The following is a 26,129-nucleotide window of genomic DNA, read 5'->3' as shown; positions in this document are numbered from 1 at the left end:
GCCTCATCACGGCGAGAGGGAGAGGGGACGGCCATCGACCTTGCAGCGTCACCGAACGCGCGCTGCCTGGCCTGCCAGTCGGGATTTCATGGGTGGCTCTGAGGGAACCGTGCCCAAACTGCCCCAGAGGGTCGGAAGCACGCTTAGGAAAAAACCAAAAATCAGCCCGGCCGTTACTTAGGACACTTTTGTAGCCCTGGTTCTGCTTGGGCTTGGATCAGAGAGGTCTGTCTCCCCAGCAGTGGGAATCTCACAGGATAAGCCCCGAGATTCCATCCCTCCCAAAACAGGTTCCTTCCGACCAGGAATCCAGCTCCAAACAACGTGGGGATTTGGACGCTGAACTACAGCACTTCTAGTGGCAGCTGGAGCTGATCCGCCGGGAGCGCACCTAAGGAGCAGGGACCTGCGAGGCATCCCAGGGACAACGCTGAGCTTTCATCGGGCTGCCCTGCTTAAAGGAGGCTCCTTCTCTTTCTAGACCAGGTTTATATGGAGGCAGAAAAGAAAGCCAGTGACTCAGAAAGGCAGCGGAGAGAGACGCGTTTCTACTTAAGCCTTGCTTTCTGCTGTGATTGACTGCTTGGAACAAAGCGAGCCGTGGTTGTTGGAGTGCCCCTTCCTTGCTGGCCCTGTGCGGAGCCGAGGCGCGTTGGAGGTCTGCTCCTGCGAGGGGACCGCCCCGGCAGTTCTGACTCGGCAAACTGCGGTCCCGTTCCTCGCTCGTAGCCAGGAGCGGCTTCAAAGAATCTGTCCCCAAATTGACACAAAAACTTCTTTTATTGCAGCAACCGAACAGAAACCATCCAAAGCAGCTCGTCTTTTTCGAGAGAGACCCTTTTCTTTCAATACACTAGCTATAGGAATAACGTCGCTTCTTACTGGCAGCACCCCCGGGAAGAGAGAAAACGTATCAGGCTCTGGTGAAACACCTCTTAAAGTAACCGAAGCCTTTCCCCACGCGTTCGCTTGCCCTCTTTCTGCTCTACTGTCTTTAAACAAGCGCAGAGCAAAAAAAGGGCACGAACTTTGAGCTGAAGGAGATTTGGTGGTGGCAGCTGCTGCAAATCTCTCCGAGTCGGGAGCCTGAGGCGGAGGAGGAGGAGGAGGAGGAGGAGGAGGGTGTTCGGGAGACGCCGCTCGCCAGCAGCAGATTAGCGCGCTCGCTTGCCCGACGTTTTCCCCGCAGAACAGATGTGCGGGATCAGGACTGGCACCTCCGCTGGTTTTTCGGTCGGGGGCACGATGCCAGCGGGCACCGCTCGCCCGGCCAGCCTGCGCCTGCTCGCACGGCCGGCTGGCGGAGCCCGCCGCAGCCCGCAGCCGGGCCCGCTCCTCCGGGCAGCCGGGCCGGGGCTCCCCGCCGCCCCCGCGCCTCTGCCCGGGCTGCCGAGGGGCGGGGGAGCCCCCCCCTGCGCCCCGCGGCTTTCCAAGCCCGGATTAAAAATGCATCCCATTTCTGTGGATGCGGGGACCTGTCGCGCTGGAGGCAGCGGCTCCTCCGGGGACGGGGAATCAGCGCGGTGACACCCCCCCCCGCCGCCCCCGGTCCCCAACCGCCGACCTCCTACACGCGCGCCTAACCGAGCAGGCGTTCGGGCCGGAGCAGGGGCGCGCAAGCGGGGCAGAGCCGGCGGGTCGCCTTCCCCGGGAGCCCGCAAGCCAGGCGCCGTTCGCCCGGTCCAGGGGAGAAAGGAGCGTTTCGGTGCCTCGGTGCGCAGGCGAGGGGAAGTTGGTGGCCGAGCGCGGCATCCTGCGGAGGGACAGGCCGCCTCCCGGCGGGGCTCTCCCCGGCGGGGCCGCCCCTGGCGGCTCCGGCCCCGGCTCCCGGCGGGTCCGCCCCCGCCCCGCCGCGGCCGCGGAGCGGAGGGGCCGCGCTCCGCCCCCGCCTCCTCCCCGCGCAACTTCCCCGAGCCGCGGCCCCCCCCCCGCCCCCGCCCCGCGGGTGCGCGCACAGACGCGGGCGCGCCGAGCCCCGCCGCGCCGAGCCGAGCCCAGCCGCGCCGAGCCGAGCCGCGCCGAGCCCCGCCGCACCGCGCCCGCAGGGGCCCCCGCCGCGCATGGGGCGCGCAGCCTCCGCGGGCGCGCAGCTGCCCCGCCGGCGCTGAGGGACCAGGGCAACCGGAGCGCCGAAGCCTCCGCCGGCCCCCGGGCATGCCCGCCCCGCCGGCCGCCGCCTGCCCCGCCGCTGAGCGCCGCCGCGGGCGCGGGCCGGCGCGCCCGGATGGAGAGCTGAGGCGGTGAGCCCCGCCGGGCCGGGCCGGGCCGGGACGGGCCGGGAGACGTGACGATGTGGATGCGACGGCTCTCGGGAAGCAGGTAGGGCCGGGGCGCGGCGGCCCCGCGGAGCCCCGCGGAGCGAGCGCCGGCTGCGCTTCTCGCCTCCCCCCCCCCCGCCCGGCCGCGCTCGGGGAGCGGCTGGCGGGGTGACATCGTGAACTTCGGGAAGCGGGGTGCGGGCTGGAGAGCGGGGCGGTGCAGCCCGGCGGCTCCCAGCGCTCGGGCAGCCGCGGCCGGTCCCCGTTCCGGGCGAGATGGCGGGGCTTCCTTCCCCCGGCTCCCCCAGCCCCGCTCGGCCGCCCTGCCCAGCGACACGGGTGCGCCGTGTCCCTGCGCCCGCCGGTCCCCGCACGCTGCCGGGAAGGGTATCGTCGTCCCCGTCCCCCCCCCCCCGCCGCCCCGGCGGGTGCCGCTCGGGGGAAGGGGCCGGGGGGTGGGGGGGGGGGGCGGCCGGGGCGTGTGCGGCGGGCGGGTGGATGTGTTGGGGAGATTAATCGAGAATTGCAAAGCAGAGGAGACGGAGGCAAAGTGTTATGTAACACGTTTTCATTACCGCTGCGAAGTCATCTGAGCCGAAATCGTGTTATTTCCACGGTACTGTGCTGGGCGAGCGCTGGTTACCCAGCCCCTGCCCGCGCTCTGCCCGTCTGCCCTGCAGCCGCAGGAATACCTGCGTTCCTCTGCTTTGAGCCTGTCTCGCTGGAATACGTTTAAAGCAGCAGCGTGTTAAACAAGTGAGATCACAAAGAAAACTACGCCGCTGTGAGATTCACGATCCGTTCCTCCCCCCCCCCACCCCCCCCAGACCGATTTTGTCTTTAAAAAGTCCTGGTTTGGAGCCGGCGAGTGGTTCGTGTGGGGCAGGGGTCAAACCCTGCCGCCTGCCCCAAGCCTCCCCTCTGTGGAGCGGGCCGGCGGTTCAGGCGCGTCCTCGTGTTCTCCGGCTGCACGGAGGGTCTGGCTGCTGCGGAGGGGGGTCCCGAGGCGAGGGGTCCCGAGTGGGTGGCCCCGCTCCCGCAGCTCGCACCGGGCCCTGCGGCCGCTCCCCGGGGAGCGGGACTGGGTGCCCCGGACGGCTGCGGGGTGAGCGGATGGATGCGGCCCCGCCGCCAGCCCTACCCCACGCAGCAACTAGGGGAGCCCGGGGGGGGGCTCGGCAGAACATGGCTGCTGCTTTGGGGGCACGGGAGGGGAGGCGGGCAGGGCCCCCCGAACGCCGCGGGAGCCGCGGGCAGGATGCGGGTGCTGCGAGAGGCCTTTGTCCGTCGGCCTTTGGAGTCGCTGGCGGCTTTGTCCCTCTGCTTGAGCTTCGGATGGAGTCCTGGAGGGTGAAGCTTGAACTGAGGTTTTGTCTGCGCCGAGGAGCTGGGGGAGGCCCTCGGCTTTTGTTTTACACTCGCGTGTGCCGTGCGGCGTATTCCAGAGGCACGTGGCAAGCGAGCTCCCGATGCCCCCCGGCCTCGTCCCCGGCCCCCGGCCGATGCACCCCGACGGCCCGGGCACACGAGCACCTTCGTGCTGCCGCCGCAGACATCCATCCGCCCGCCGAGGATGCGCTGCTGTGGGGTGGGAAGGACAGAGTCTCCCGGGAGTCCACGGGGATGTAGCGACCTTAGGAATTACTCCTAGGGAAAGCACCCGAGATGGTTTTCAGGGTGCCTCGCGTTTGGATGTATTCTGCGGCAGATGAAAAGCCCGGTGGAGCTGGAGGGCTGTTTCCTGAGGCTGGAGCCAGCAGAAGGCTGTAATCTTGGAAACGGAGGACGCCCTCTGCTTTTTTATTTTTGTGAAGAGTTTAGCAATGAAAACAGGAGCCTTCCGGTCGCTTCTCTCCTCGATTCGCCTTGCGAATTTCTTTGCTGCGTATCCTGGATCCTCAGCGCCAGGCTGTCCTCTGTACCACCTCATCAGCTTCCAGTCCCTCCGTGTTTTATTTTTAATAAGAGATAACTTTACTGCTAACCTTGCCTGCTGCTCTCACTTCTCTCTACCTCTAATTGCTTCTGGCTTCATTTCTGACATTTCCCATGCCATTTCCCCTCATTTTCTTGAAGACTGCTGGAAAAATAGCTCCGAGAGAAGCAGTAGACCTTTCCAGCGCCCGTTTCACCCCGCGCAGTCTCTGCCTGGAGCTGCTGGCTGCCGCGGGGAGACGGTACCTTATTGCTGCTTTCAAGTCGGATTCCTTTCGCCCCGGGGCAGCGGCAGCTGCGTGACCTTGCGGGCGAGCCTTGCTCTTCAGCTGAGGAGGGCAAGACCTGCAAACCCGCAGAATGATGCCGCCCTTGCTTTCGTGAAGGGGAGCTCGCCGCTGCCCCGGTTCTGGGCGCCGTGAGGAGCGGGGCTGGGTGTGCGGCGTTGCCCCTCAAAGCCCCCGTGAGGTCCCGGGGGTGCTCCCGATCCGCTCCGCCCTTCGCAGCGCGGCGGGCCCGGGTGCTGCAGGGCAAAGGTCTGTTTTCGGGGGGGACGGCAGCTACTCTGTCGCCTCCTGGGCGCGCACAGACGTACGTGTACGTGTGTACGTCTGCGTCGGTGCCTGCGTCTGCCTGGAAGGGCACGACAGCTTTCTGCAGCGTGCCGTCTGCCTGGCTCCTAGCTCTGGTTGGGGACTTCCCTTCCGTAGCTACAAATATAATATTTTAAACAACATGCCACGGTTTTTACAGCGTTTAGCTCCGGAGTGATTTGCAGCATGAGTAAAACCTCTGTTTGCGATTTCTTCCCGATTGTATAAAACAACTCATTAAAAGCATACATCCCTGCGCGTTGGCGCCGAGGAAACTTTATGGGCCTTGTAGTGACTGCCAAAGCAAACGTTTTCCATGAATTTCGCTCCTCAAGTTCACGCTGTCAAATGTAGATTCAGCCGCTCGTCAAAGATGCAAGCCTTGCAGTCTGGAAAGTAATGAGAGCAGTAAGCAGTGGGAGTTAATGGCCTCCACTGAGGAGTCCTTACTCATCCCGCATCCACGCAGGGGCTGAGCTGCCTGCTCCCAGGTGAATTGATTGCCACAGAAATTCATCTAGTGTCACCGGCTATGACACTTAACAGCCACAATAATGCTTGAGTAAACTGCGCTTTTATGCAGCGGTTCGTACCTCCGCACCGGCAGCAGTTTCACAGATGAGGCAAAGGGAGCGGCGCTGGGCTTTAGCAGCCTCTCCCCCAGAGCGTGAATAATTGGTGTAATCACGCCGGAGCCGTCGCCGCCGCGTTGCCTTTGTGGCGTCTCCGGCGGGGTGACGGATGGCCTGCGGTGCCGGAGCTGGGGGCTTCGGGGGCTGCTCCACGTCGCCAGCCGTCCTGCCTGCCTTCGGTGCACGAGCTGCCGGCCCGTCTGCTCCAGGCGCCGCAGCCTGGGTTTGCTTTACGTAACGGTCATCTGCTGAAAATAAGGAGTTGCTAGTTTTCCTTCAAAGCCCAGCCTGGGAAGGGGAAGCACGGCGAGGCAGAGACCAGCTCGCCGGGCGGCCCGGTGGCTGCGTTCCTGCCTTTCCTCGCCCCAGTCTGATCCGCGAGGTCTCCCAGCACGGCTTGTTTACATTTGTAGCTGTACGTACGTATACAGGGCGGCGGTGAGCGCCGAGAGCGGCTTCGCCCAACAGCTCCGTAGGGTGTGAATAATCCATATGACTTCCGACAGGTCTGAGGTTCATTATGGAAATGTATGCATGCTTAAGCCTTTAAATATAGCGAATGGGAGAAGGACTGGGAGGAAAGATTACGGGAATCAATGTGCTGAGCCGGAGGAGCGGGAGCTGCTCCGCTCCGGGTTGCAGTACCTGTTATTCTCGTTAAGGGCTGGCGATGACGAAGTGGGTTACAGCAATTCAGGCCCGACGGGGTTTGGGTTTGAGACCACAACTCTTCTAGCGGGATAACTCCTGGAAGCCAAGCGTGTTGGGCGGGATCAGCGGGGAGGATGGAGCGGCCTCGTCGGCGCTTTCACCCCCTCGTTTAAAACAAAGGGTTTTTCCTCCTCCCTTCCCTCCCTGGATAGTGCCGCTGGGCAGGGGTTCCCCGGCCAAGCCCAGCGACCCGGTGGCCGCCGCGGGTTTTCTGGGGGATGCTCCCGAAGCTGCCGCTTGGCCCTTCTTCGCCTTGGGTACACGGTTTTCATCAGAGCGAGTTTTTTCACTGGAATAATGCAAAACTCTGGACCTGAACTGCCTCCTTAAAAATGGAATTCGAGTAGATGTGAATATTTCCTGTGGCTCTCCTTACCGGGACCTGCACCTACAGACTTTGATAGCTTACATAATTTCCTGTGATGGAGATGTACTTCATCTAATTTCACTTTGAAATGCATTGATTAAATCAGAACTGCTGGGAGACTTAAACTGAGTCTCTGTGGCCTGAACTTAACTGTGGGAGGTTTACCTGCCTTCATCCTTCAACATTAATTTGGTTTTATGAGGATTCCTCCTGAAATGAGCTTTCGTCTGCCACTGAATTGCTCCTGCTTGCTGGGTTTATCCGTTCCTTTCTCTGGCCTCAGCGGCTCAGCGAGCAGAAGCTGCGCTAAAGCCTCCTTTCAGCGCGGCGTCGGGTGCCTTGGCGTGCAGCCACGCCGGGGGACGCGGCGGGGCCCGAGGGCCGTTTCTGGCGAGGCTTCGTCTCTCTCCGGTGCTGCTGGCGCGGGTCGCCCAAGCTGGAGGCGAAGCGCCCGCGCTGCTGGTGGCGTGGGTGGCAGGGCCAGGCGATGCTCGGCGAAGCTCTCGCCCGGGGCCGGGGCTGCTGGGTGCGATGCTCGCGGAGCACGGTGGAGACCTGCGGCGGTAACCCCACGTGCGGGAGGATGTGTCCCCTCCTCGGTGCCGAGTGATTCAGCCTTTCTGGTGCCAAGCAACAGCGATAAAAGGCAAAGAAATCTGGCTTGGCTGGAGGTGGATGAGCAGTTGCGTGGGATGAAGCAGGGACGGGGTCAGCGAGCGCTGAGCGCCCGGGGCAGGAGGCCGAAGCACCCACCGGGGACTCGCCCGAGGCCCTTCCCGGCAGAGCACCGCATCGTACGTCCCCGGCAAGGCTTTTGAGCCTGGCTCTGGTTTTCTGTCCGAGACCGCTGACCGCCTTCGGGCCAGCGCCCCACCAAAATTCAGCCACAGAGGCTTCCCCAGCCCTCCACCTTTGCTGGTTGTCCCAGAGAACTTAAATGGACTTTAAAAAAAAAAAAAAAAAAAAGCTCATCATTCATAAAGTGTTCATTTTCAACTCTGATCTGCAAAATGTCTCGTTGTGACTTGGAAATGATGTGTAGGCAGGAGATACACTTTAACATGTGATGATTTTTGTTTAAATTTGCTCTGAAAGTCTTTCTCAGCAGCTCCGCTTTTCTGGAAGCGTTGTTGCATCCCCAGCGGCGCTGTGTCCGTTCTGCCGGTGGCCGCTGGTGCGTCCCGATGAGCGATGCTGCTCCAGCGGTGTCCAGCTTGCCCGATCCTGCGCGGTGCTGCGGGGAGCAAAAGCAAATCTGCTCCTAGCCCCGGGCGAAGCTGTCCGTGGGACGAGGCTTGGCTGTTGCAAAGTGGCGAGGTGGGAGCGGTGCAGCTTTCCTCTGCCTGGCTGGGGTGCGAGCGCTGCAAACTCCGCTGCCTCCCAAATAAAGGCCGAGTAAAAGCTGCTTCAAGAAGAACACGTGGGCTGGGAGCGGTGACGCGCTTCCCGCAAGAGAAATACAAGTCTGGACCCTTGAGGTGGAAAAACTGGAGCTTGCCGGAGCGCGCACGCCTTAACGCGAGAGAAGTGAGGGGACGGGGACGTGCTGGCGCAGGGACCCACGGTGAGTGACCGTGTGCCTCAGGACACCGGCGGAACGGCACGTGCCGTGCAAGGGACTGCGCTGTTCCGTGCAGGAGAGCCCTTTTGTGGAGTTTAGCTACGACCTTGCAGGGATCGGTTGCTCCCATCCATAAGGGGCTTTGGCCGTGCCTCCCTTTCCACAGCACCCCGGGATGTTCAGGAGAACCTCCTTGCGATACTCGCTCCAGCCGTGGTTTACGGCCCTATAAATAGGAGATGTGGCTGCGTAACGCTGGCTTAGGAACTGCGTAAAGCTTTGGTGGCTCGGTGTGGGAGGGCTGAGGGCTCGTTGCTCGGCAGACAGCATTTGAGGCTCCGTTAAGAGCAAACGGCGCTAATTGATGTTGCCACTTGACTGCGTGTCATTTGGGTTGCAGAGGTGGCAAGGTTGGGGGGGCAGCCCGGGTTTTGCCCCCCCCAGCCCCGGATTTGCCTGCCCGGCGAGCCGTCCCCGCCGCACGCGCGGCTTCCTCGGGGACGCGTTCCTCTAATTGCCGGAGTCCCGTGCGTGACCCCAGCCCTGCTCCCGGTGCCTGCGATAGCATCTCTGCCTCCGTCTGCAGGACTCGAGTAATGAAGCGTCTGTTAATTGACATGGATTAGGACATCCACTTAAGTACCCACCGAAACGTGGGTGATTAATGCCGGGAGCCGGGGCCACGTGGCCGCGCTTCCCGCTGGGAGCACGGTCGGGCTCTGCCTTTCCCCGGCAGAAGCCGAAGCTCGGCTGAGCCCGCAGCGGCTGGGCGTTACACAGGGAAAGCGTTGCCGTTTCAGATGCTGGCAAGCGTTATTTTTAAAAGAGCTCCCGAGAAGAAGAAACCCATTTTCTCCAAGTAGTTGCCTTTCATGGATTTTCTTATTCGGTTTTCCCTGGGAAGGATGAGGATGAGTTACTCATCTTCTTGTTTCTTGGCTTCGTAAGAGGCTCTCTACTCCTTTAGCGTCGTCCGATGTGAAATATTCAGGACGACTTCTGGGTTCCCAACAAAGTGACATAGTCTCTGGCAAAATCAGTTTTGCTAATCTTGATGGATTAGGATGGAAACGTTTCTTATGGGCTGTTTCTTGGGGATGTTCCGCTCAGGCGTCCAGCGGGAAGGGATATGATTCCACGTTCTTCCCTTTCATCCATCCGGAGGTCCGGACCTGCGCGGCGCGAGGCTGCTGGCACGCGGACCCGGCACAGGGGACGTTAGCAAGAAGCCGAGATACTGCAGGAGCTGCAATAAACCGCAGAGGTTTCCGAAAAGCGGGGAGGGATGCGGGAGGTCTCCTGTCGCTGCCCATCTGCCTGGCAGAGGCCTCTGTCTCTCCTTTGGAGATAACGCTCTGAAAAGTTTAATCTCTCCTGCAAACGGGATTTTTTTTTTTTATTAAATGAGATGCAAAGCGCAGCGATATCTGCCTCGCTGGCAATTAGGCTCCGGAGGGTGTGTGCCCGCAGACAGCACGGTGTTTTCAGAGCGCCTCTGGGGACTCACGCTCCCCTTGATCCGGCAGGATTTCGCTCCCGCAGCCGCCGGAGCGGGAGAGCCTGCGAGCTGCCGCGTGCTGTACGCGTGATGAGGTGGCCGTGGCAGGGGGAACTGCTCTTCGTCGTGGAAAAGAGATTGTTCGGTGCTAAAAGGGGATTTAAACCTCTGTATGAAAGGATCAAGAGTCTTTGCCCCGGATTTCATTCTCGCTGCCTTTGCATTCTATTTTGGTTTGGCTTTTCCTCCATCCTTGTGGGCCGTTCTCTTTTCTCCATGAAGCGTGTCGAGCCGTGAGCCTTCTCCAGCAGCGGGATGTCCCCGCTGCGGGGCCGGGCAGAGCCCCGGCACCTGGCTCGGGAGCTGGGGGGGGCCGGGAGCTCCCCGGCACCGCGCCGGAGCCTCGGCCGGGCGATGCGATGCCCTGCGCTGCGCTCCCCTCCCTCGTGCCCCAGCTCTCGCGCCTTTGCTTTTCTCCAGGCTTTCCTATTGATGTTTCACACCTTCAAAGAGCGCTCTGCTGCTTCTATTTTTTTTTTTTTATTGTATTTCTTGCTCCATAAAAGCCATCTGTCTATCTGTCTGCTTTTAGAGGCTTTATTTCTCTCATCATCTCCATTTCTGTAAGAGTTACTGGAGCTTTTGAAATTCTTTACGCTTTCCCTGTGTTCGTTCCCGTGTACGGCCACTGAGGTTTCAATGCAGGCTGTGCATCCCTGGGCTGCCGGGGACTTCCCGGGAGAAAGCCAGGTTTGGATCTCGGTTACTCCGGTGTGAATGGAGAGCTGCTCTACCAGGAGACCACAGTGCTGGAGTTAAGGCCCGAGTCAGTCGGATGTCCCGAGGGACCGCGCAGCCCCGTGCGGACGTCCAGCCCTCGCCCCGGGAAGGGGACGGCTTGGCCCTGTGCCGCTCATCCGGGCGTTTCCAGCGGGGTCAATGCTTGGCTTCGCTCCCGGGAAGATCTTTGGGAGATCATCACTGAAAATCCCGTTGGAAGCTGTTTTCTCCTTGGGTGTTTTCCGCAGTGGTAGCATTTCCCATCGATGCGGATACCTCGGCGGGCAGAGCGGTGGGCTCCGATGTGCGGCTCCTGCGAAGCCGTATTGTGTTACAACAATGCAACGAACCCATTTTAATTATTTGGTTTTAAAGCTCGTTAAGCTGCCACTTTATACATACTGAGCTAACTTATCTTATTTTTTTAGATCAAAGCGTTTCCTGCGTACGTCGTAATGACACGCTGGAGCACATTAATTTAGAAAATAAGCACTCGGTTTAGTTACCAGTGAAGCGGCGGTGTTAAAGGGCGGTGTAAGCAGTAGCTGGTACCATTGTCTTCCTCTCTGTAGGTCCCTTCAGAGCCGGAGGGCTGGGTTGAAATAGTCGCTATCTCTTGAAATCACTGTGCCTTCATGGATATGGACTTCGGAGGAGGAAAACCCCTCGTAAGGCTCCTGCTCCAGCCTGGGATCAGGCAGGATTATCGCAATCCTGGCGTCGGTCCGCTTGGCTCCTGGCGGGGAGAGCCCCGCTCCTGCCGTCCCGTCCCACAGCGCTCGGGCTTTGCGTCCCACTCGTACAGCCGGATTCGGTCGCTTTGTCAGAGGAGGCGGCCCGATCGTCCTGCGGAAACCCGGCTTTGTCCACAAATCGGTTGTGCAGGGGATAGACGTGTGGCAAAGGAAGAAAAATCACCAGCGAAGCAGGGAAACAAGCAACTCCTTCATTTGTGGCTACGGGGGGAGCGCGCCTTCCTCCGTGAGCCCGCGGCCGCATCGGGGAGCAGCTAAACCGAGCCGCTCTCCTTATTTATTCTGTGCGGCGTTCGGGATGATCTCTAAGCTCCCGGGTTTAGTGCTCTCATACATAGTTAGCGAGTAGAGACTAGGAAGCGATTTTGCGGTGCACACGAGGTGGTGAAATGCACGAGGAGGTTTAGATAGAAGCTAAAATAAGGGGAAAATCCCCTAATTTCCTTAGGTTCGTGGGATTTTTGTAGTATCAGCAAGAACGGAGCTGGAGGCTGTGACTCTTCGGCGCAATTTTTGGTGGATGTGGAAATCGGAGAGAAACTTCCCGGCAAGTTGTGTCTGAACTGAAGCTCTCGCTGCTGCCTGGTCCCCGGCGCGGGTGCAGAATTCGGGGGGGACGAGTGGGATAAGTGGGCTACAGGTGCAGGTTTGGGCCGGAAAGCCAGCGCTCACAAATCCCCTTTATCCGGGCGGGACAAAGCCCGAGTGTTAGTTCCGACGGTTTGATGAAATGCCCCACTGTCCGGCCCTGCCGCGCGCTAAATGCGCGCAGTGTTTGCCGGCTGGGTTGGCCGAGCGGCAGCGGGGGAAGCGGCGGCCGCGCCGTGCCCGCCGGGGGGGGATGCTCTGGTGGTACCCCGGGCTGCTGGGGCCCAGCCTGCAGCTGAGCCGTGTCCCCCCCACCACCACCACCCTGGCAAGTGCTCGGGGCGGTTTGTTGCCCAGCCCAGGCGGGAGGCGGCGTGACTGCCGGCCCCTGCCCGCAGCAAGCGGGCAGGCAGCGCAGGCAGCTCGGGGCAGCTTGCCCGGGCCCTGCCTCGCGACGTCTGGCAGATGAAACCGCAGCCCGCTGAGTCTTCCTGGGGGAGCTAGACCGCGCACGGAGCTCCTTCTGCCGGAGCAGCAGCGGGTGAATCGCCGAGCGCCGGTTTTGCACAGAAATTGGCTGAAGACGTTTCTCCGTCTGAAGGCGCACGCTGACTTCTGGGCTTCCCGCCCCTGGCGCTTTTCAAATCCTATCTGAAAGAATCCTGCAAGACCGGGGAAAACGCTCTACAGCAGGCGTTGTGCCCTTTCTAGAGCAAGTCGAAGTAGGCTGGCGATCTTGGACGATGTTTGCCAGCTCGCTGCGTTAGCTGAGCTCTCGCGCTCGTCCTCGGGCCGGCTGCAGGCGCTGAGCACCCCTTAGTCCTGTCGGCATCCTTTACGGTCCGTGGAAGTGGGAGCTGAACTTGAAACCCGGGTTTAAAGGTTGGCTCGGTTTTGGCAGCGACCAGGCACGTGGAGCAAACCTGCTTTTGCCTTTGCAGCAATGCCACGTGCGCCTGTTCTCTGCGTTTCCTCCTTCTTGCTCTTTCCTGCCTCGCTCTGCAAGACCGTGCCGCTTCTCACGGCGTGGGCGTGGGATGTGCCGGAGGGGTGCCATGCCGGAGGGGTCCCGCGCCGGTGGGCTCTAGCACCAGCCCCGGGCTGCCGCGCTTGCGGCTTTGCCCTTTCTCTGCCTCCAGCGAAGGACGGGACCCGAAGGCGAGAGCAGCCGGGGCCGCGGCACCGCCGCGCCGGATCTGCTCTCTGGCAGCCTTGGCAGGGTCTGCGCCTACCGCATCAGCATATTGGCGGTACCGCTGGGTATTAATTACGCCTTCCGCACTCGCGGCTATTCAAATGTTAAAATTGTTTATTTGCAGCTGGGCGAGCTCAAGACAGAGGCGGAAAAGCGAGCGGCTCCCCTCCGCTGCGGCCGCCCTCCTGCCTCCCTCTCCTGCGCGGGCTGCAGCTCCCCAGGCGCGGGCAGGGATGGATCCGGCCGCCTCTGTCTCGGCATTTGTGTCCTGGGGAGGACCCGCTGCTCCCCAGCCCCGGCCGACCTCTTTCCGCCCCGTTTTCCCGGGGAAACGGGTGCCGACTGCCTGGCCGCGGAATCGTGGTGGTGAGGATTCAGCCTATTTCACCCTCTGCTGATTTCCCTCCGTGATAAATCCCATCTCCTCCGCCGCGGGAAGCGGTGTCGCTTTAATTACTTGTGGGGAGAAGGGGGAGAGCGGAGGAACTTAGGACTTGTTTTAAATATCACTTTTATTAGCAGGTAATCCTGAAGCTCAGTTCTGTAATATAGATAGGTAGTGATGTGGCACATTTAATTTACCTAGGTGCTACTGTGTGTCAGCTTTTGTGCCTTAATTCCCAGTCCCGGCTTTCAAGAGCTTGGCAGCCATGTTTTCTCAAATTTGTAATTAACTTGGAAGAAGCCGTGGCTCCAGACGGCGCGGTGAACAGTAAGTTCCCAGTTCCCGTTGGGTCTGGGTTCGGAGCGACTTGTCCCGGAGCAAAACATGGCTTAGGAGCGAAGTGCTCGGGTCGGCGGTTCCCGCGGTCCCGCGCCTCCGCTGCCGGCGCCCGGGGGAGCGGGGCAGGATGCGGTGGGCGCTGTGCTGGGCGCCCCGCCGGGGTGGTCCCCGGGGTGCTCCCCGGCGTCTCCCGCTGATCCTGCACCGTAACTCGCCACGTGTCTTTTGGCACCCATCTGTGCCGCCATCGCACGGGAGTGCGCAGCTTCCTCTCTCCCAGCCCCGGCGACGGTCCCGTTCCGGCCCGGAGTGAAACGGTGATGCTCTATTTCCATGGCGATGGCTGGTAGTGTCACAACAAAGGACAGTCGCTGCACTGCAGGGATCGTCGCGCACGGAAGCGGGGCTGGAGAGGAGAGCGGCTGCGGCAGGCGGGCGCCGGGTCTGCAGTCCCCACCTCGGCAAGGACACGCGATTGCGGGCCAAGTATCTGCCACCGCCGCCGCCGAAACTTTCCCCTCTTCCTCTTGCTCCAGCGTGAAAGTCACCCGCCGAGATGCAGCGGCCTCGTTCTTTCCGCAGCCAGCGAGCTCCTGCAAATACTCTCACAACGTGTCACGCTCCGAACGCCTTTGTAGGACACGCAGCCACGCTCCCAAGGATGCTTTTCCTAGAGCGTGGCACCCGCTTTCCTGCCGTGTCTTGCCTGGGACGAGCGAACATCGCCCTGTCCCTCCGGCCATGGTTCCTGCTCGCACTCCGGGCATCGGCCGGAATAGTTTTGTCTCTGTCTCGCTCTGTGTTTGGAGATGTGAAATGCTCGGTGTTCGTAAATCATCCCAACAAGGACGTAACCTTGATTCCCTGTGCAATACCAATACATTACCTAACAGGAGGCACGAAATGGAAGAACGGCTCCATTTGTATAATTCTGCATTAAAAATCAGCCTATTCTGCATTTAATGCTGCCTGCGAAGTGTCTCCACAGTCAGGGGAGAAAGGGCCCGGTGTTGGAGAGCAAGCAAGCACCTTATGAAAGGGACGCAAGTAGGCACCTCTCGCCGGCGCTGCCCTGGGATTCACGCTCGAGCGGGCCTTTTGAGGCTTCAGGGAAATGGCTTACGTGCGAACGGCTTGCTGACCGTTTGTGCTGTGCCGTTTGTCAGAGCCGCTCGGTGGCCCTGATCCCAGTTAATTGCTCGGACAGATTACCAGACTCGGAGATTTCTGGGTATTGCCTGGTTTTGCAGCCGCCGGATTAACCCGCGTCCTGCCTGCGGCATCGGGGCTCGCCGGCGGTGCCACTGTCCTCCGAGGGTCCCTGGGACCGGGGCAGAGGTGTTTCCCTCCTGCTCCGTGCACCTCCTCTCGTGCGTCGGCCGTGCTGGATGTTCCCGCTTTCCCTTCCTGCACGTGGGGGTCGGCACCACGTGCGCAGAGGCGGCAGCGGCTGCTTTCCAAGGCAGCATCCCGAAGCGGCGCTGGGCTTCGCAGCCTTCAGAGCTGCGTGAATTAAAAACCCAGGCGTTATAGCGAGTTGGCCGCTTCTCTGGAAGGTCTGGCTCTCACCGGGGCATGGCGCAGAGCGGGCGTGAGGAATAGCCTGGCACCGGGGTACTGCCGGTCCTGGACTCGGGGAGGTCTCGCTGCCATTGTGCTGCTGGACCCCGCACTCCTGCGGCTGCCTCTGCCCTGGGGTTGCTCGTGCCGGGCTGCCTCTGTGGATAGAAATGCGAAATAATGTGTGTGGAGGGCAGCAGAAGAGGCTTTTTACTCTTTGTCCTGGCTCCTCTCATCTTTTCTCTGTGCGTTGCTTTTCCCATGGATTTCTGTCCGACTTCCATGCTGTGCTTGGGTACCGTGCCGGTGCACGCAGCTCCGTCGTTTCAAAGGCACCAAGCGTTTCTCTTGGGTGTGCGTGCTCCTCAAAACGCTCGCGGGCTTCGGGCTGTACGTGAAGCTTCATCGGGGTGGGAGGGATTTGGTCATCCCAGCTTTCCTGGTGGGGAAGGAGCTGATGGCGCGCGGGGCTGGTGGCAAGAGCCGCGTTGCTGCCGTCCGCGGGGCCGGTGAGGACGGAGGAGCCGGGCAGCATCACCACGCCAGCCCCGGACATGAAAGCGCCCCGGCAGCCTCTTCCCAACCAGCAAAGAGCGCGGCAAGCTCGCGTCCTCCGGCCTCCTTGAAATTAATCTCAGTCTTAAGTGCCAGCTTTCCTCCTCTTCAAAGCAAACGGCTGTGTCTGAAAGGCTTTGCGAAGGGGTTTTCATACTGGGGAGAATTCCGGAACGTCGCGTACAGTGGGAAGGCTGCGATGGCTCCATCTGAAACGCCTTCAACGCCCGTAACTCCATTGCCTTTAAAACAGAGATTGGCTCGGTTGGGCTCAGCAAAGCAAGCCTGGAGCGCTTAACGGGCGTGATCCCTGTAATTATCCGAGTAGTTTCCTTGAAATCTGCTCTTGTGCTTCTCACGAAGTGCAGGTAAATATTTGTAGCAGTTCCCCTTGCTGTTGAGGATACGGCCGCCTCTCCATCGTCTGTGGGAGCAGATTTGTGGTTCACAGGAGCAAAGGCTCCGGATGAGGAGGGCGAAGAAGGGATTTCATCTTCTCAAATATCTCCACTGTTTGTTTCTTTTTTTAACCCGATTTCAGAGTTTTGTTGAATTTTTCACTGAGTTTAAGAAGCATTTTGGGATAACGTTTCCCATTCACCTCCAAGATGGGAAAAGAAATGTGAAACTTGCCCCCGCTCCCCGTCTCTCTTTGCAATGGAAAAAAAGTTGTGTGTGGCTGTTTATGGGGGGAGTCAGGAATAGTCAAAATCCTGATTTCCAGAGGGTTCAGCGAGCAGCGTAATCGCAGCCCTGCCTGGTGCATCCCTCCAGCCCACCACGTAACCCCAGCCGGGGCTGGGTCCGTGCCCCCGCACCGAGGCAGACGGGTGCTACGTGCACGGCCGACCGATGTACCCCCTTCCCTGCGACAGAACCCCCCGCTTTGAGTGCAGTCGATGAGTTATTCCACGCGCTGAGAGCAGCGACGGTTCCTCTTGCCTCTGCTCTCCGGCCGGTGGGATGCAGCGCGTGCATTTGGAGGAGGGTTTGTGCCGTTTGACGTCTCGGCAAAGCTCAGACGCCCTCCTCCAGCCTCCTCCCGGCGCGGATGCTCTCCTGCCCGGTGTGGCGATGGGGAGGCGGAGGCGCGTGGGACGGCCCGGGTTTTTTTGGGGCAAGCACGAGGCGGCAGAACCTCCGGGCGGGACGTGTCCCCGCTCCCTGGGCTGCCCTTTGGGACGCGGCTTTCTCGCCGCCCGCTTTGGCAGGGTGCTCGAGGGGGGCCGGGGGAGGGAAGGGTGGTCCTGCGGTGGAGCCCCGGGGCCCCTGGCTGCCGCCGGCCCCGCCACGCGCTGCCGCGTCCCCGCCGCCGTGCCGAGCACATCGCGCTGCGTTGCCTAGACAACGGCAACTCCTACACGCTGCTATTTATTCTGAAGGACACTTGCTCTTATCTGTTGTTGCAAAGCCCTCAAAAGATTGCATGCCACGCAAAATTCCGCCGAGGTAACCGGACTCGCCGCTCCCGTCCCAAAAGCCACCTCCTGGGGCCGTGCCAGCCAGCCGGGTGCCCGGGAGGACGCTCCTTGGGTGACAGCCCCTTGGCCGGCATCACTCCGAGGGACGCAGGCGGGAGGGTGACCCACGCCGTCCTTGGGGCAGGATGGGGCACTGAGCCATGGGGGTCCCCCACTGTGTCGCTCCCCATCACCAGAGGCTCTGGCCTGGGAAGTGGTGCCAGGAGCGAGGGACACCCCTGTGTCCGGGTGTCACCCGCCGCTGCCTGGCCATGCTCACCCACGAGATTCTGGCACGACCCGCGTGAAGCCGGGGGTCGCGTGTTGCATTTTCCCGCAGCACCTCCTGAGGCTGCAGGGAGCAACGCGGTGATGCTCGGGCAGGTCCCACGCCGGAGCAGACCCCTGCGAGCTCGGGGCTGCCGTCGCTGCAGCTTGAGAATGTCACGAGTGAGCAGGAAGCAATGGGAAGGGGGGGGAAAGATCTGTTTTTCCTGCGAGCTGCCAATCCCGAGTACCGAGGACTGGCATTTTGTCTTTCAGAAGCTTCCACGCAGCAGCTGGGATTTGGCGAGCGCCGAGTTTGGGCTGGGCGCATCTTCCCTCGCCTCGTTCGGCGGCCGTTCGTAGAAGCGCACCGTGTGTGCCGCTGGCTCGCCGAGGGTGGGGAAGAGGTTTGGGTGCGGGAGGTGGTACCTGGGGTGAGCGTAGCGCCGGGGAGGTGCCCGGCACCTCTCCTTCCTTGCAAGGAGACGTTTCAGATGGCGTTAGGGGGTCAGGCAGAGGCTGAAATCGAGCACTGAAGCGAATGTGAGCATTGCCAAGGTGAATCTGCGTTCTGTGCTCTCGCTGGAAGCCTGAGCTCCCAACTCCTCGCCGGTGGAGACGGGGCGTTGCCTGGGGCAGCGCCGATGCACGGCACGTGGGGGATGCTCCCCCCGCGGCACTGCCACTGCTCTGCCGGCCTCTAAAAAAACCCCACCAACAACGTGGTTTGGGTGGTTTGTTTTTTTGGAAGCCTTGAAATCCTTCCTCCCCCAGCCTGAACTATTTTGGTTTATGTTGTCTGTTTCTGGCTCTTCCCTTTCTCCTTCTGCGCTCTTTCCCTGCGTCACCTTATTCCTCCCCAAAATAAATGTTGTTACGCTTGGAAAAAATACCCAATTGGGGGGGGGGGGGGGGGGGGAAGAGCTCCTCTGAGCAGAAAAAGCCTGTGCCTGAGAGTATCCAGGTCAGCTCCTTTAGCTTCATTTGCTCACGCACGGAGGGAGTGTACAAACGCTTCTGTCAACCAGATGCACATTTTGTAGCGCTACCAAGGACTTTACGGGGCGCAGCGCTGCGGAGGATTAGTCTATTTAGCCATATAAAGCTCTCATTAACTCCTGCTGAGTTCGACAAAAGTCTTTCTTGTGTAAAAGCTGAATAAAACGGAGTAAAGATTTTTGGGCTTTGGCCTAATGATTTTTTTTCGGGGGGGGGGGGGGGGGGGGGACCAAGAAAAATTTGCGTATCGGGCATTTTCTCATCGTGAAACACCGTGCGTCGCGTGGGCTAGCATCTCAGGAGAAGATGCAAGCGGAGCAGAACCTCGCAAGGTGCGGTGCCGCCGAGGAAGGGAGAGGGCTGTGACGTGACGTGACGTGACGCGTTGGTGGCACGTTACATCAAAGCAAGATTTTAAAACCGAGCCTGCCGACAGTTCAGCGTGATTTCCAGCTGTTCTGCGAAAGAGAGAGCAGCGCAAGGGGCTGCTCGTCCTTCCCTGCTAGGTCAAGGGCTTCGCTGAGGAAACGCTCGGCGCGGCACCCGGCGAGTCCCTGTGCCGCGGGGTCGCGTCCGGCGCTGGGTGCCCTGCGCCGTGGGAGGGGATGCTCCTGCTGCGGTGTGGGCGACCTCCGCAATCGGAGACGGGTTACGCGTGCGAACGCGAGAGTCCGCGTGCTCTTCTGCTTCAGCTCGTTGAGGGATTGATACGGCCGCCCTCCGCGGGCTTGCTCCTTGAACCTTGGCTTGGAAAGCCGGGGAGCAGGGGCCGGGCTCCCCAATACCCCTGCGACTTAGAGACCCCGGAGCGAAGGCTCTGGCTGCTGGCGCTCCGCTTCTGCCATCTGCTTTAGATAATTCATAAAAAAAGGGCTGAGTTCGGGCAGCACAGACGCGGGCCGCTTCCTCAGGGCGTTTTGCGGTGAAAGCCATCCTCGAGTCATTCATGGCGTTCGTAGATCCACTGAGAAGCAGCAAAGTCGCCGTTTCGGCTGGGGGTCCTTGGTGTGCCGCCTTCGTGGCGGTGGGAGGAGGGTGGGGAGGGGGTGCAGGGTGCCCTGCGCTGCCGTTTCAGGGGACGCTGGCTGCAGCGCGGGGGGGGAGGATGATGGCACCGCTTTCCGCGCTGCCGGCGGCAGTTTCGGGTGGCCGGGCTTGGGGAGCCGGGGCGCACCGTGCCGGGAGGGAGCGCTGGGTTGCTCCCCTGCCTTTCTAACACGGTCACTGTCTGTCCACAGGTCAGGTTGCCCGCTCGGAAGCCATGCTTGGATTTTAATAGCCATGTTCCACCTAGCCATGGACCTCGCCAGCTGCCAGCCCCCAGCCAGCGGCGCCGGGGGGAGGCTCTCGCCGCGGCCGGCGCTCCGGCACAGACTGTCCCGCGGCTCGCTGTGGGGCACGGGGAGCGGGGAGGAGCTGCGGCGCCCCGGCCCCCCCTGGACCTGCGCCCCCGCGCCCCCCCCGCAGAGACCCCGCTCCCGCCGGCCGCCCGCCGCTGCCCCGCTGCCCGCCGGCCGCCCCCCGCGCCGGCCCCGCTCCCGGAGGGGCCGGCGGCACCTGCGCGGCCGCGGCTTCGCCCCGCGGGACGGGTGGCCCACGGCGCTGCACGAGGTCATCGTCTGGGGCCCCACGGACAAGGAGGACTCCCTGGAGAGCAGCACGCTGCCCGGCGCCTTCGCCGCCACCGCCGCCGCCGCCACCACCGCCGCTGCCGCCACCACCACCACCACCGCTGCCGCCGCCACCGCTGCCACCGCCGCCACGCCACCCCGCGCGCCCCCCAGCACCCCGGCTCCCGCGCCCGGCGGGGACGTACCCCGCAGCAGCCCCGGCCGCACCAGCACCGCCGAGCCGGCTGCCGGCCACAGCAGCGGCGGCAAGGACGCTCGCCCGCCCCGCGGGCTGGGAGACAGCACAGGTAGGGTCTGCCGGGGGGCCGGGGCGGCGGCGGGTGAATCGGGAGGGCTGGGGGGTCCTGGAGTGGACGGGTCAGAGCGGCACGAGTGTCTGCCCGGGCTGGCAATGAGCGTGTGATGTTAAACGAGAGCGCTCGGGAGGCGAGCGGCGGCTCTGATTCATCGCTTTTATCCGAGGTGTTTTCCGGCAGCTTGCTGTGTTTTTCCCATTAGCGGTATCCATCCACAGCCCATCTCCCGTAATCGTGTTTAGCGCGGCGCTCGGGCACGGCGATGCGTTCCCCCAGCGCTATCTGCTGCGTGGACATGGATGGGAAAGCTGCTTCCCATTTATTTCAAATTATATTTGTTATTGCCGGTATTAAACTGTGGGATACCTTTGTATAGTTTACAGAATTTATTCACTGTGCATCGACTGCTTTTAGCCCACAGTGATTTTCTAGTCGAATCGAAAAAGAATTTTATGGCCTAATCTTAATCCCAATTAATTCTCTAGCCTGCCTTGCTTGGCAGAAAGAGACAAGCCGACCATCATGTCGTTCCTGATTTAGAGGAGCTAGTTATAGCGGCGAAAATACTCCCACGCTGCACACCTTTTAAAAAAACGCTGGAATCGGCTGGATAAATTAGCGAGGGAGTATCGATAACGACTGCTGGCATGAGCTGCTTGCTGCTCGCGATGAGATCTTCAGCCTTATCTCCCCAGACTTGCTGCGGTCGGCGCCTCCGACTTCGGCGGCATCGTCCGGTCCGGGTGCACGGGGTGCGGTGGGCTTGTTGCCGTTGGCTGGCTGCGGCAGCCCATCCGCCTGCTCCGTTTGCGGCACGTGGGAGGATGGCTCCTGCCACGTGCTGGTGCTCTCCAGCTTATTGGAGTGGGTTGCCTCGTTTAGGCGAGGGCAAGCCGGCAGTGCTGCTGCCTGCCTGCCGGCATGCCGCTGCCGCTGCCCTCCCTGGCCAGCAGATCGGCAGAGAGCCGCAGCCCCGAGCCTCCGCGTCCCCGGCAGCCTCCCGGGGGGCTGGCTGCTTTAATCTGCCGGCTCTCAGCTCTCATTAGGGGCTTTTTCCGGGATCGGAGTTCTTGCTAATTAACTTCTTTTCGCCGAGCGGTGAATACGATAAACTCCTTCCCGGCGCTAAAGGACCTTTTGGATCTCAGCCCATCCACCCTAAATTGAAAAGCGCCTGAGCTCCGGATCTGCTTTTCCTTCCGCTGCCGGTGCTGAGCACCCAGGAGAGCCCTGGCAAGCTCCCGGCGGGGAGCACCGGGCCCCTGCTGCGCCTCGGGACGAGCGTTTCGGGAGCGAGCGGCCAACGCCGTCTCGAAGCACCGGCCGTGCTGTCGCCGGTTTTGCTGGCGGTGTGCCTGTGCGAGGCCGTGCATTTTTCAAGCCCTGCTCCTCTCTGTTATATAAGCTTTAGCGGCTGGAAGTGTTTGTTCTCTGCTGGGAAAAACATATGGCTACAAATTAGGATTAGGTAACTCGTCTGTACTTTTTATCTGCCTCAGCGAGCGCTGGAAATCCCTGTCCTGCCGTCCTGTAAGGCGCCGCACGTCGCGATCGGAGCCCGAGGCGGGTGGGTGGGCAGGGAGGGGTGCTGCTCTCGCCGCTTGCCGTCCTTCAGCTCTCTCTGGCAGCAGCCCTGGGGGTCGGGGTGGTCCTGCTTGCAGCACCCACGGGAGCTGGGGCCACCCTGGGAGCCGGCAGAGCCACCCCACCGAGGGGACCCGTGCTCCCCGGCACGCCAGCAGCACCCTCGTTGCCCTTGGATCGGGTGCTGCCGTTGTGCTAACGAAGGTGCTGCTTTCACCGCCGCGTCCCTCCCGCGCCTGGCTGGAAAGGGACTTGCTACTGGGCGCCTGGCGACGCTGGGGGACCGTGGGGGTCCTTGGGGTGAGCGCGGGGTGGGGGCACTTCAGCGAAGGCAGCGGCGCTCGCTGAGACGAGCAATGAAAGCAATCCTGCTCAGTTAGATCTTCCTCTCGCCCCGCTCCTCCTTGCTGAAGAAGCGAGAGGAAAAAAGCCAGAAACGACGTCTCCGTGACTCACTAGCAGCACAAACAAGCTTCAAAAAATTCCCCTGGAACAGCAAATATTCTGCTCGTAGGTAGGAGAGAAGGCAGATGAGTGATTACTTGCAATAAAGTCCGGGAAGGAAGGAGAGGCTGGTACGTGCCGCTCTGGTTTGGTGGGTGCCGCTGTGCGGGGGGATTGGTTTGGGTCACCCGCAGCTCAGGTGCCTTCGTCCCGGTGCCACCCCTGCCGGCTCGGCGCCTGGCAGAGTGCTGATGGCAGTCAGATGGGGATGCGATTTGTTCACCCGGGCGTAGTTTATGCTTATGCTTTTCAAAAATGCGCTTTCTTTTTCGGGGGCTGTCATCACCATTTTACGGTGGAGCACGGAAAGAGGGAAAGAATTAAAATTCCAGCGTGCCGCAAGCGGCAAGGGCTGCGAGGAGCTTTCGCCGGGGCGGCCGCGCGGATGCTCACTGTGCGGGCTGGGCTCCTCCGCCAAGGCAGAGCATCCTCCGGGACTGCGGGCTCAGCCAAAAAGAAGAAGAAAAGAGAAGAATGAATCAGAGACTGTCAGAGTGAAGGCATGAATTGCACTCGCTGGGTTGTCTGAGGTTCTCCTTTCAGTATTATTAGAATAAAGCCGTCTTTAATTAAACCTTTAAGTGCTTTATAAGGCAGAAGACTTTATGTGCCGTCTGCTGCTCTTAATGGTGATGCGATCGCCGGTATGCAACGAGTTTGGCAGCGGGCTCTGCGAGCAGCGTGCCCGTGAAGGAGCCGGTGCTGAGGGGCACCCCTTCCCCAGGGCTGGGGCAGAGGTGGGGGCCGGGTTTGCCGGCCGGGGGTGCTCCCGGGTGGAGGCGAGGGGCTGTGTGGGTGCTGGCGTGGGTGCTGGTGTGGGCACCCGCCGTGCCGGCAGCCAGAGCCGAGCTCACGGCCTGCCGCAGCCCGCCCTCCGCTCCCGCCCCACTGCTGGCCGGGAGCGTATCGGCAATAAATAATAATAGTGAGACATTCGCTTCCCTGCTGGGAGATGACCCTGCCTTCAAAAAGCGGGTGCAGGAGAGGGGGCGCTGGTTGCACGGAGATAGCGGATGCAAAAGGCTTCAAAGGAATTAATTAAAGATAAAATGCGTTTAAAAGAAGACCCTGGGCGGTCGGGATGGAGCCGCCTCTTTGATCCGCCGTGTAAAGGCGTGGGGAGCCATTGCAGCCGGGGGCCGGGGAGGAGGCGAGGGGGCTGGACGGCATCTCCAGGGCCAGCACCCGCCGGTCGCCTTTCCCGGGAGGCTCCTGAAGAATCCTTTGTAAGGCCGTGCATCAGCTGCAGCTTTCCTTAAGGATGGAGGATGATGGCTGAAGCAAGAAATGAGCGTGGCCATAAGCTGAGCTCTCTCTGGCGAGGGAGAAGGGACTCGCTTTCTCGCCGGGATTAGCAGGTGTCGTGCGTGCGTGTGTGCCTTCACCCACGTGTGCCTAAATGAGCCAGAAACTCTCCTCTGCTGCTCTCAGAAGTATTTATTGCTCGGTGATATTTGCTGTAACACCTGAGAAGATAAGTCCCAGTGTCTTTAGCATAAGCCTCTAGGATCTTGGTTCCTGGCAAGAATATTTTGCAGCAGCAGCAGCAGCAGCAGGAAGATATTCTCCTTTCATCAGTCCAACCTGAAATACCAGGAGGTTTCCAGGAACCTTGGTGGCTTTTTTTTGCTGAAGAGCTGCATTGTCACTTCAGGATGACTAATGCTCCCTGGGCTGGGTTTCGGAGCTGATCGCCCCGATTTACCAGGTGGAAAACCAAGGGCCTTGGCCTGCCCGAACGCTGCTTTGAAGGCAAGAGGGCTGTTCAGAGGAGCGGACCCAAGGCGGTTTCCCAGCGCAGCGGGTCGGGCAGTGGATGAACCGGCTTTGCACCGGAACAAGGTTTTCCAAGAAGACTCCTGCCCTATCTCCTCCCCTGTATCTAACCCTCGTGGGTTTTGTAAATTATTTTTCTTACAAGCTGTTCAGCGGCAGTAGGGTTCGCAATACGGCAAAGTCTGGCTGATCCCCCCTGGGAAGGGCCATTTGTGGCTGTGATTGCTGCAGAGCGGCCACGCAACGCTCCTGATTGAATTTTTCGGTCCGAAAGCGGTTTTATCGGCTAGATGAGGCTTTCGGGGATCAGATGCGTTTTCTGACAGCTGGGGAAGCTGTAATGCCTCTCGAGTCCAGCCGGTTTTCCCCAGCCTCTCCGCGACGCTCAGGAGGAGGTGGAGGTGTCCCGGCACTCAGGGCATGCAAGAACAAAGGAGATTCGTCGCAGGGATGAGGACGGGATGCCGAGCCCCACGAGAAGACCCCGCTTCGGAGAGAGCCTCTCCTCGGGCAGCTGCCAGCGCCGACGTCCCCGCATCCAAAGGCGGCTGGGGACGATGCCCAGAGCAGGCAGGCGGCCGGTTGCTGGGCTCACGTGCCCGATTGACTGGGTTTGAGCAGAGCGGATCCTCTCCGGTGGTTGCCATCTCACGTTGCCCACTCTGCTGCCCGGAGATGCGGTACCCGATGCTGAGCTGCTGCGGACCGGGGAGGCTCCACGGAGCCCGTCAGCTTGGCCGTTCCCCGTTCTGGGCTCACGCGGCTCTTCCAACTGTATTTTGCCTGCTGGGACGCCAGCAGGGAGCCGGGCCAAGCGCCGTGGACAGTCGCTGAGCCACCCGAGAGGAAGCCTTCGCTGGTACGGCTGTTGCAGGCAGCAGGTACTGGCGTGCCCGTCAGGCTGGGAGATGCGGCGTGACCGGCTGCCCGATGCGCTGCCGCGCCGAGCCGAACGCGGGGCAGGGCGGAGGCAGCGGCTTCTGCGTGGGCTGTGATGCTCGCCGTGGAAATCGCTTAGAAGGTTATTTTGGCTGGGAACAATTGCCACGGCACCGATTCCATCTGCGTTTTCATCGTTTCCCCTCTCTATAAGCTCTTCGGCCGCTCCCGGGAGCCAGTTTCTCTTTAGCGCTCGTTACTGGGAGCCCATGGGGATGGTCTCTCCCCAGCCGGACGCGATGCTTTGATTGAGGAGCGAGAGGGAGAGGCATTTACGGCCTGACCGTGCACGTGGAAACCCTGCCACCATCAAGGACTTGCCGCTCTGGCTCAGCCCTGCGACGCCGGACGGGCCCTCCCTGCTCCCCGCCACGTGCCGGCAGAACCGGCGGCGGGTTATTTAGGAGATCCGCCCTCGTTCGGCGTGTCGACTCGAACCGGGAGTTGCGGGAAGGCTGAGGCAAAGCGGGGAGAGAGGAACGGGGAAGCGATCTGTGCGGCATACGCGCGGGAAGGGGCTTAGGTGCTTCGTTGCAGCCCTCCTGGCTGGGGTGTAGGAGGTATTCGGAGCAGTGGTTGTTTCCCTGCCACGAACGGTAACGCCGGATTACGCTCTGCAAAATGAAATGGAGCTGTTTTCTCCCTTCTTGGTTTTATGCAGCTTAGAGGCCTTGACGAGGGTCTTCAAAGAGCTGCGGCTCGTAGCTGTTTTTATTGGGAAAATGAAAAATACGGTCTCCCTAACCAGAGCTGTTGAAATAAAGGCCTTGGGGGATAGAGGTTCTCTTTGTTTTTAATTAAGAGCTTAGATCTCCTGTTCGCTGCCATTGCGCACTTCTACAGGAGCAAGACGTTAGTCTCGGATGGATTTTCTCATGGAATTAATTCTGTTGATGCAGAGCTGTCCGGGAGCCGTTTCAAAAGGTGGCCAGAAAGGCCAAAACTCAGCGCTTTCATCTCG

At 61.0% G+C, this 26,129-nt stretch overlaps 1 protein-coding gene across 1 annotated transcript in view; it reads left to right on the top strand.

Annotated features, from left to right (window-relative positions):
• Positions 1-2,262: 2,262 nt before the first annotated feature.
• The window catches only part of AJAP1 (adherens junctions associated protein 1), a 38,893-nt gene continuing 15,026 nt past the window's right edge, over positions 2,263-26,129 (top strand). The window contains exons 1-2 of the mRNA XM_050909595.1: positions 2,263-2,319; positions 19,677-20,356. Of these exons, the coding sequence (XP_050765552.1) occupies positions 2,291-2,319; positions 19,677-20,356 (709 nt within the window). The 5' untranslated portion in view covers positions 2,263-2,290. The remainder of the gene's footprint in view (positions 2,320-19,676; positions 20,357-26,129) is intronic.

Source organism: Gymnogyps californianus, chromosome 21 (genome assembly GCF_018139145.2).
Source record: "Gymnogyps californianus isolate 813 chromosome 21, ASM1813914v2, whole genome shotgun sequence".
In the NCBI taxonomy this organism is placed as follows: domain Eukaryota; kingdom Metazoa; phylum Chordata; class Aves; order Accipitriformes; family Cathartidae; genus Gymnogyps; species Gymnogyps californianus.
This window is presented reverse-complemented; position numbering and strand designations above follow the sequence as displayed.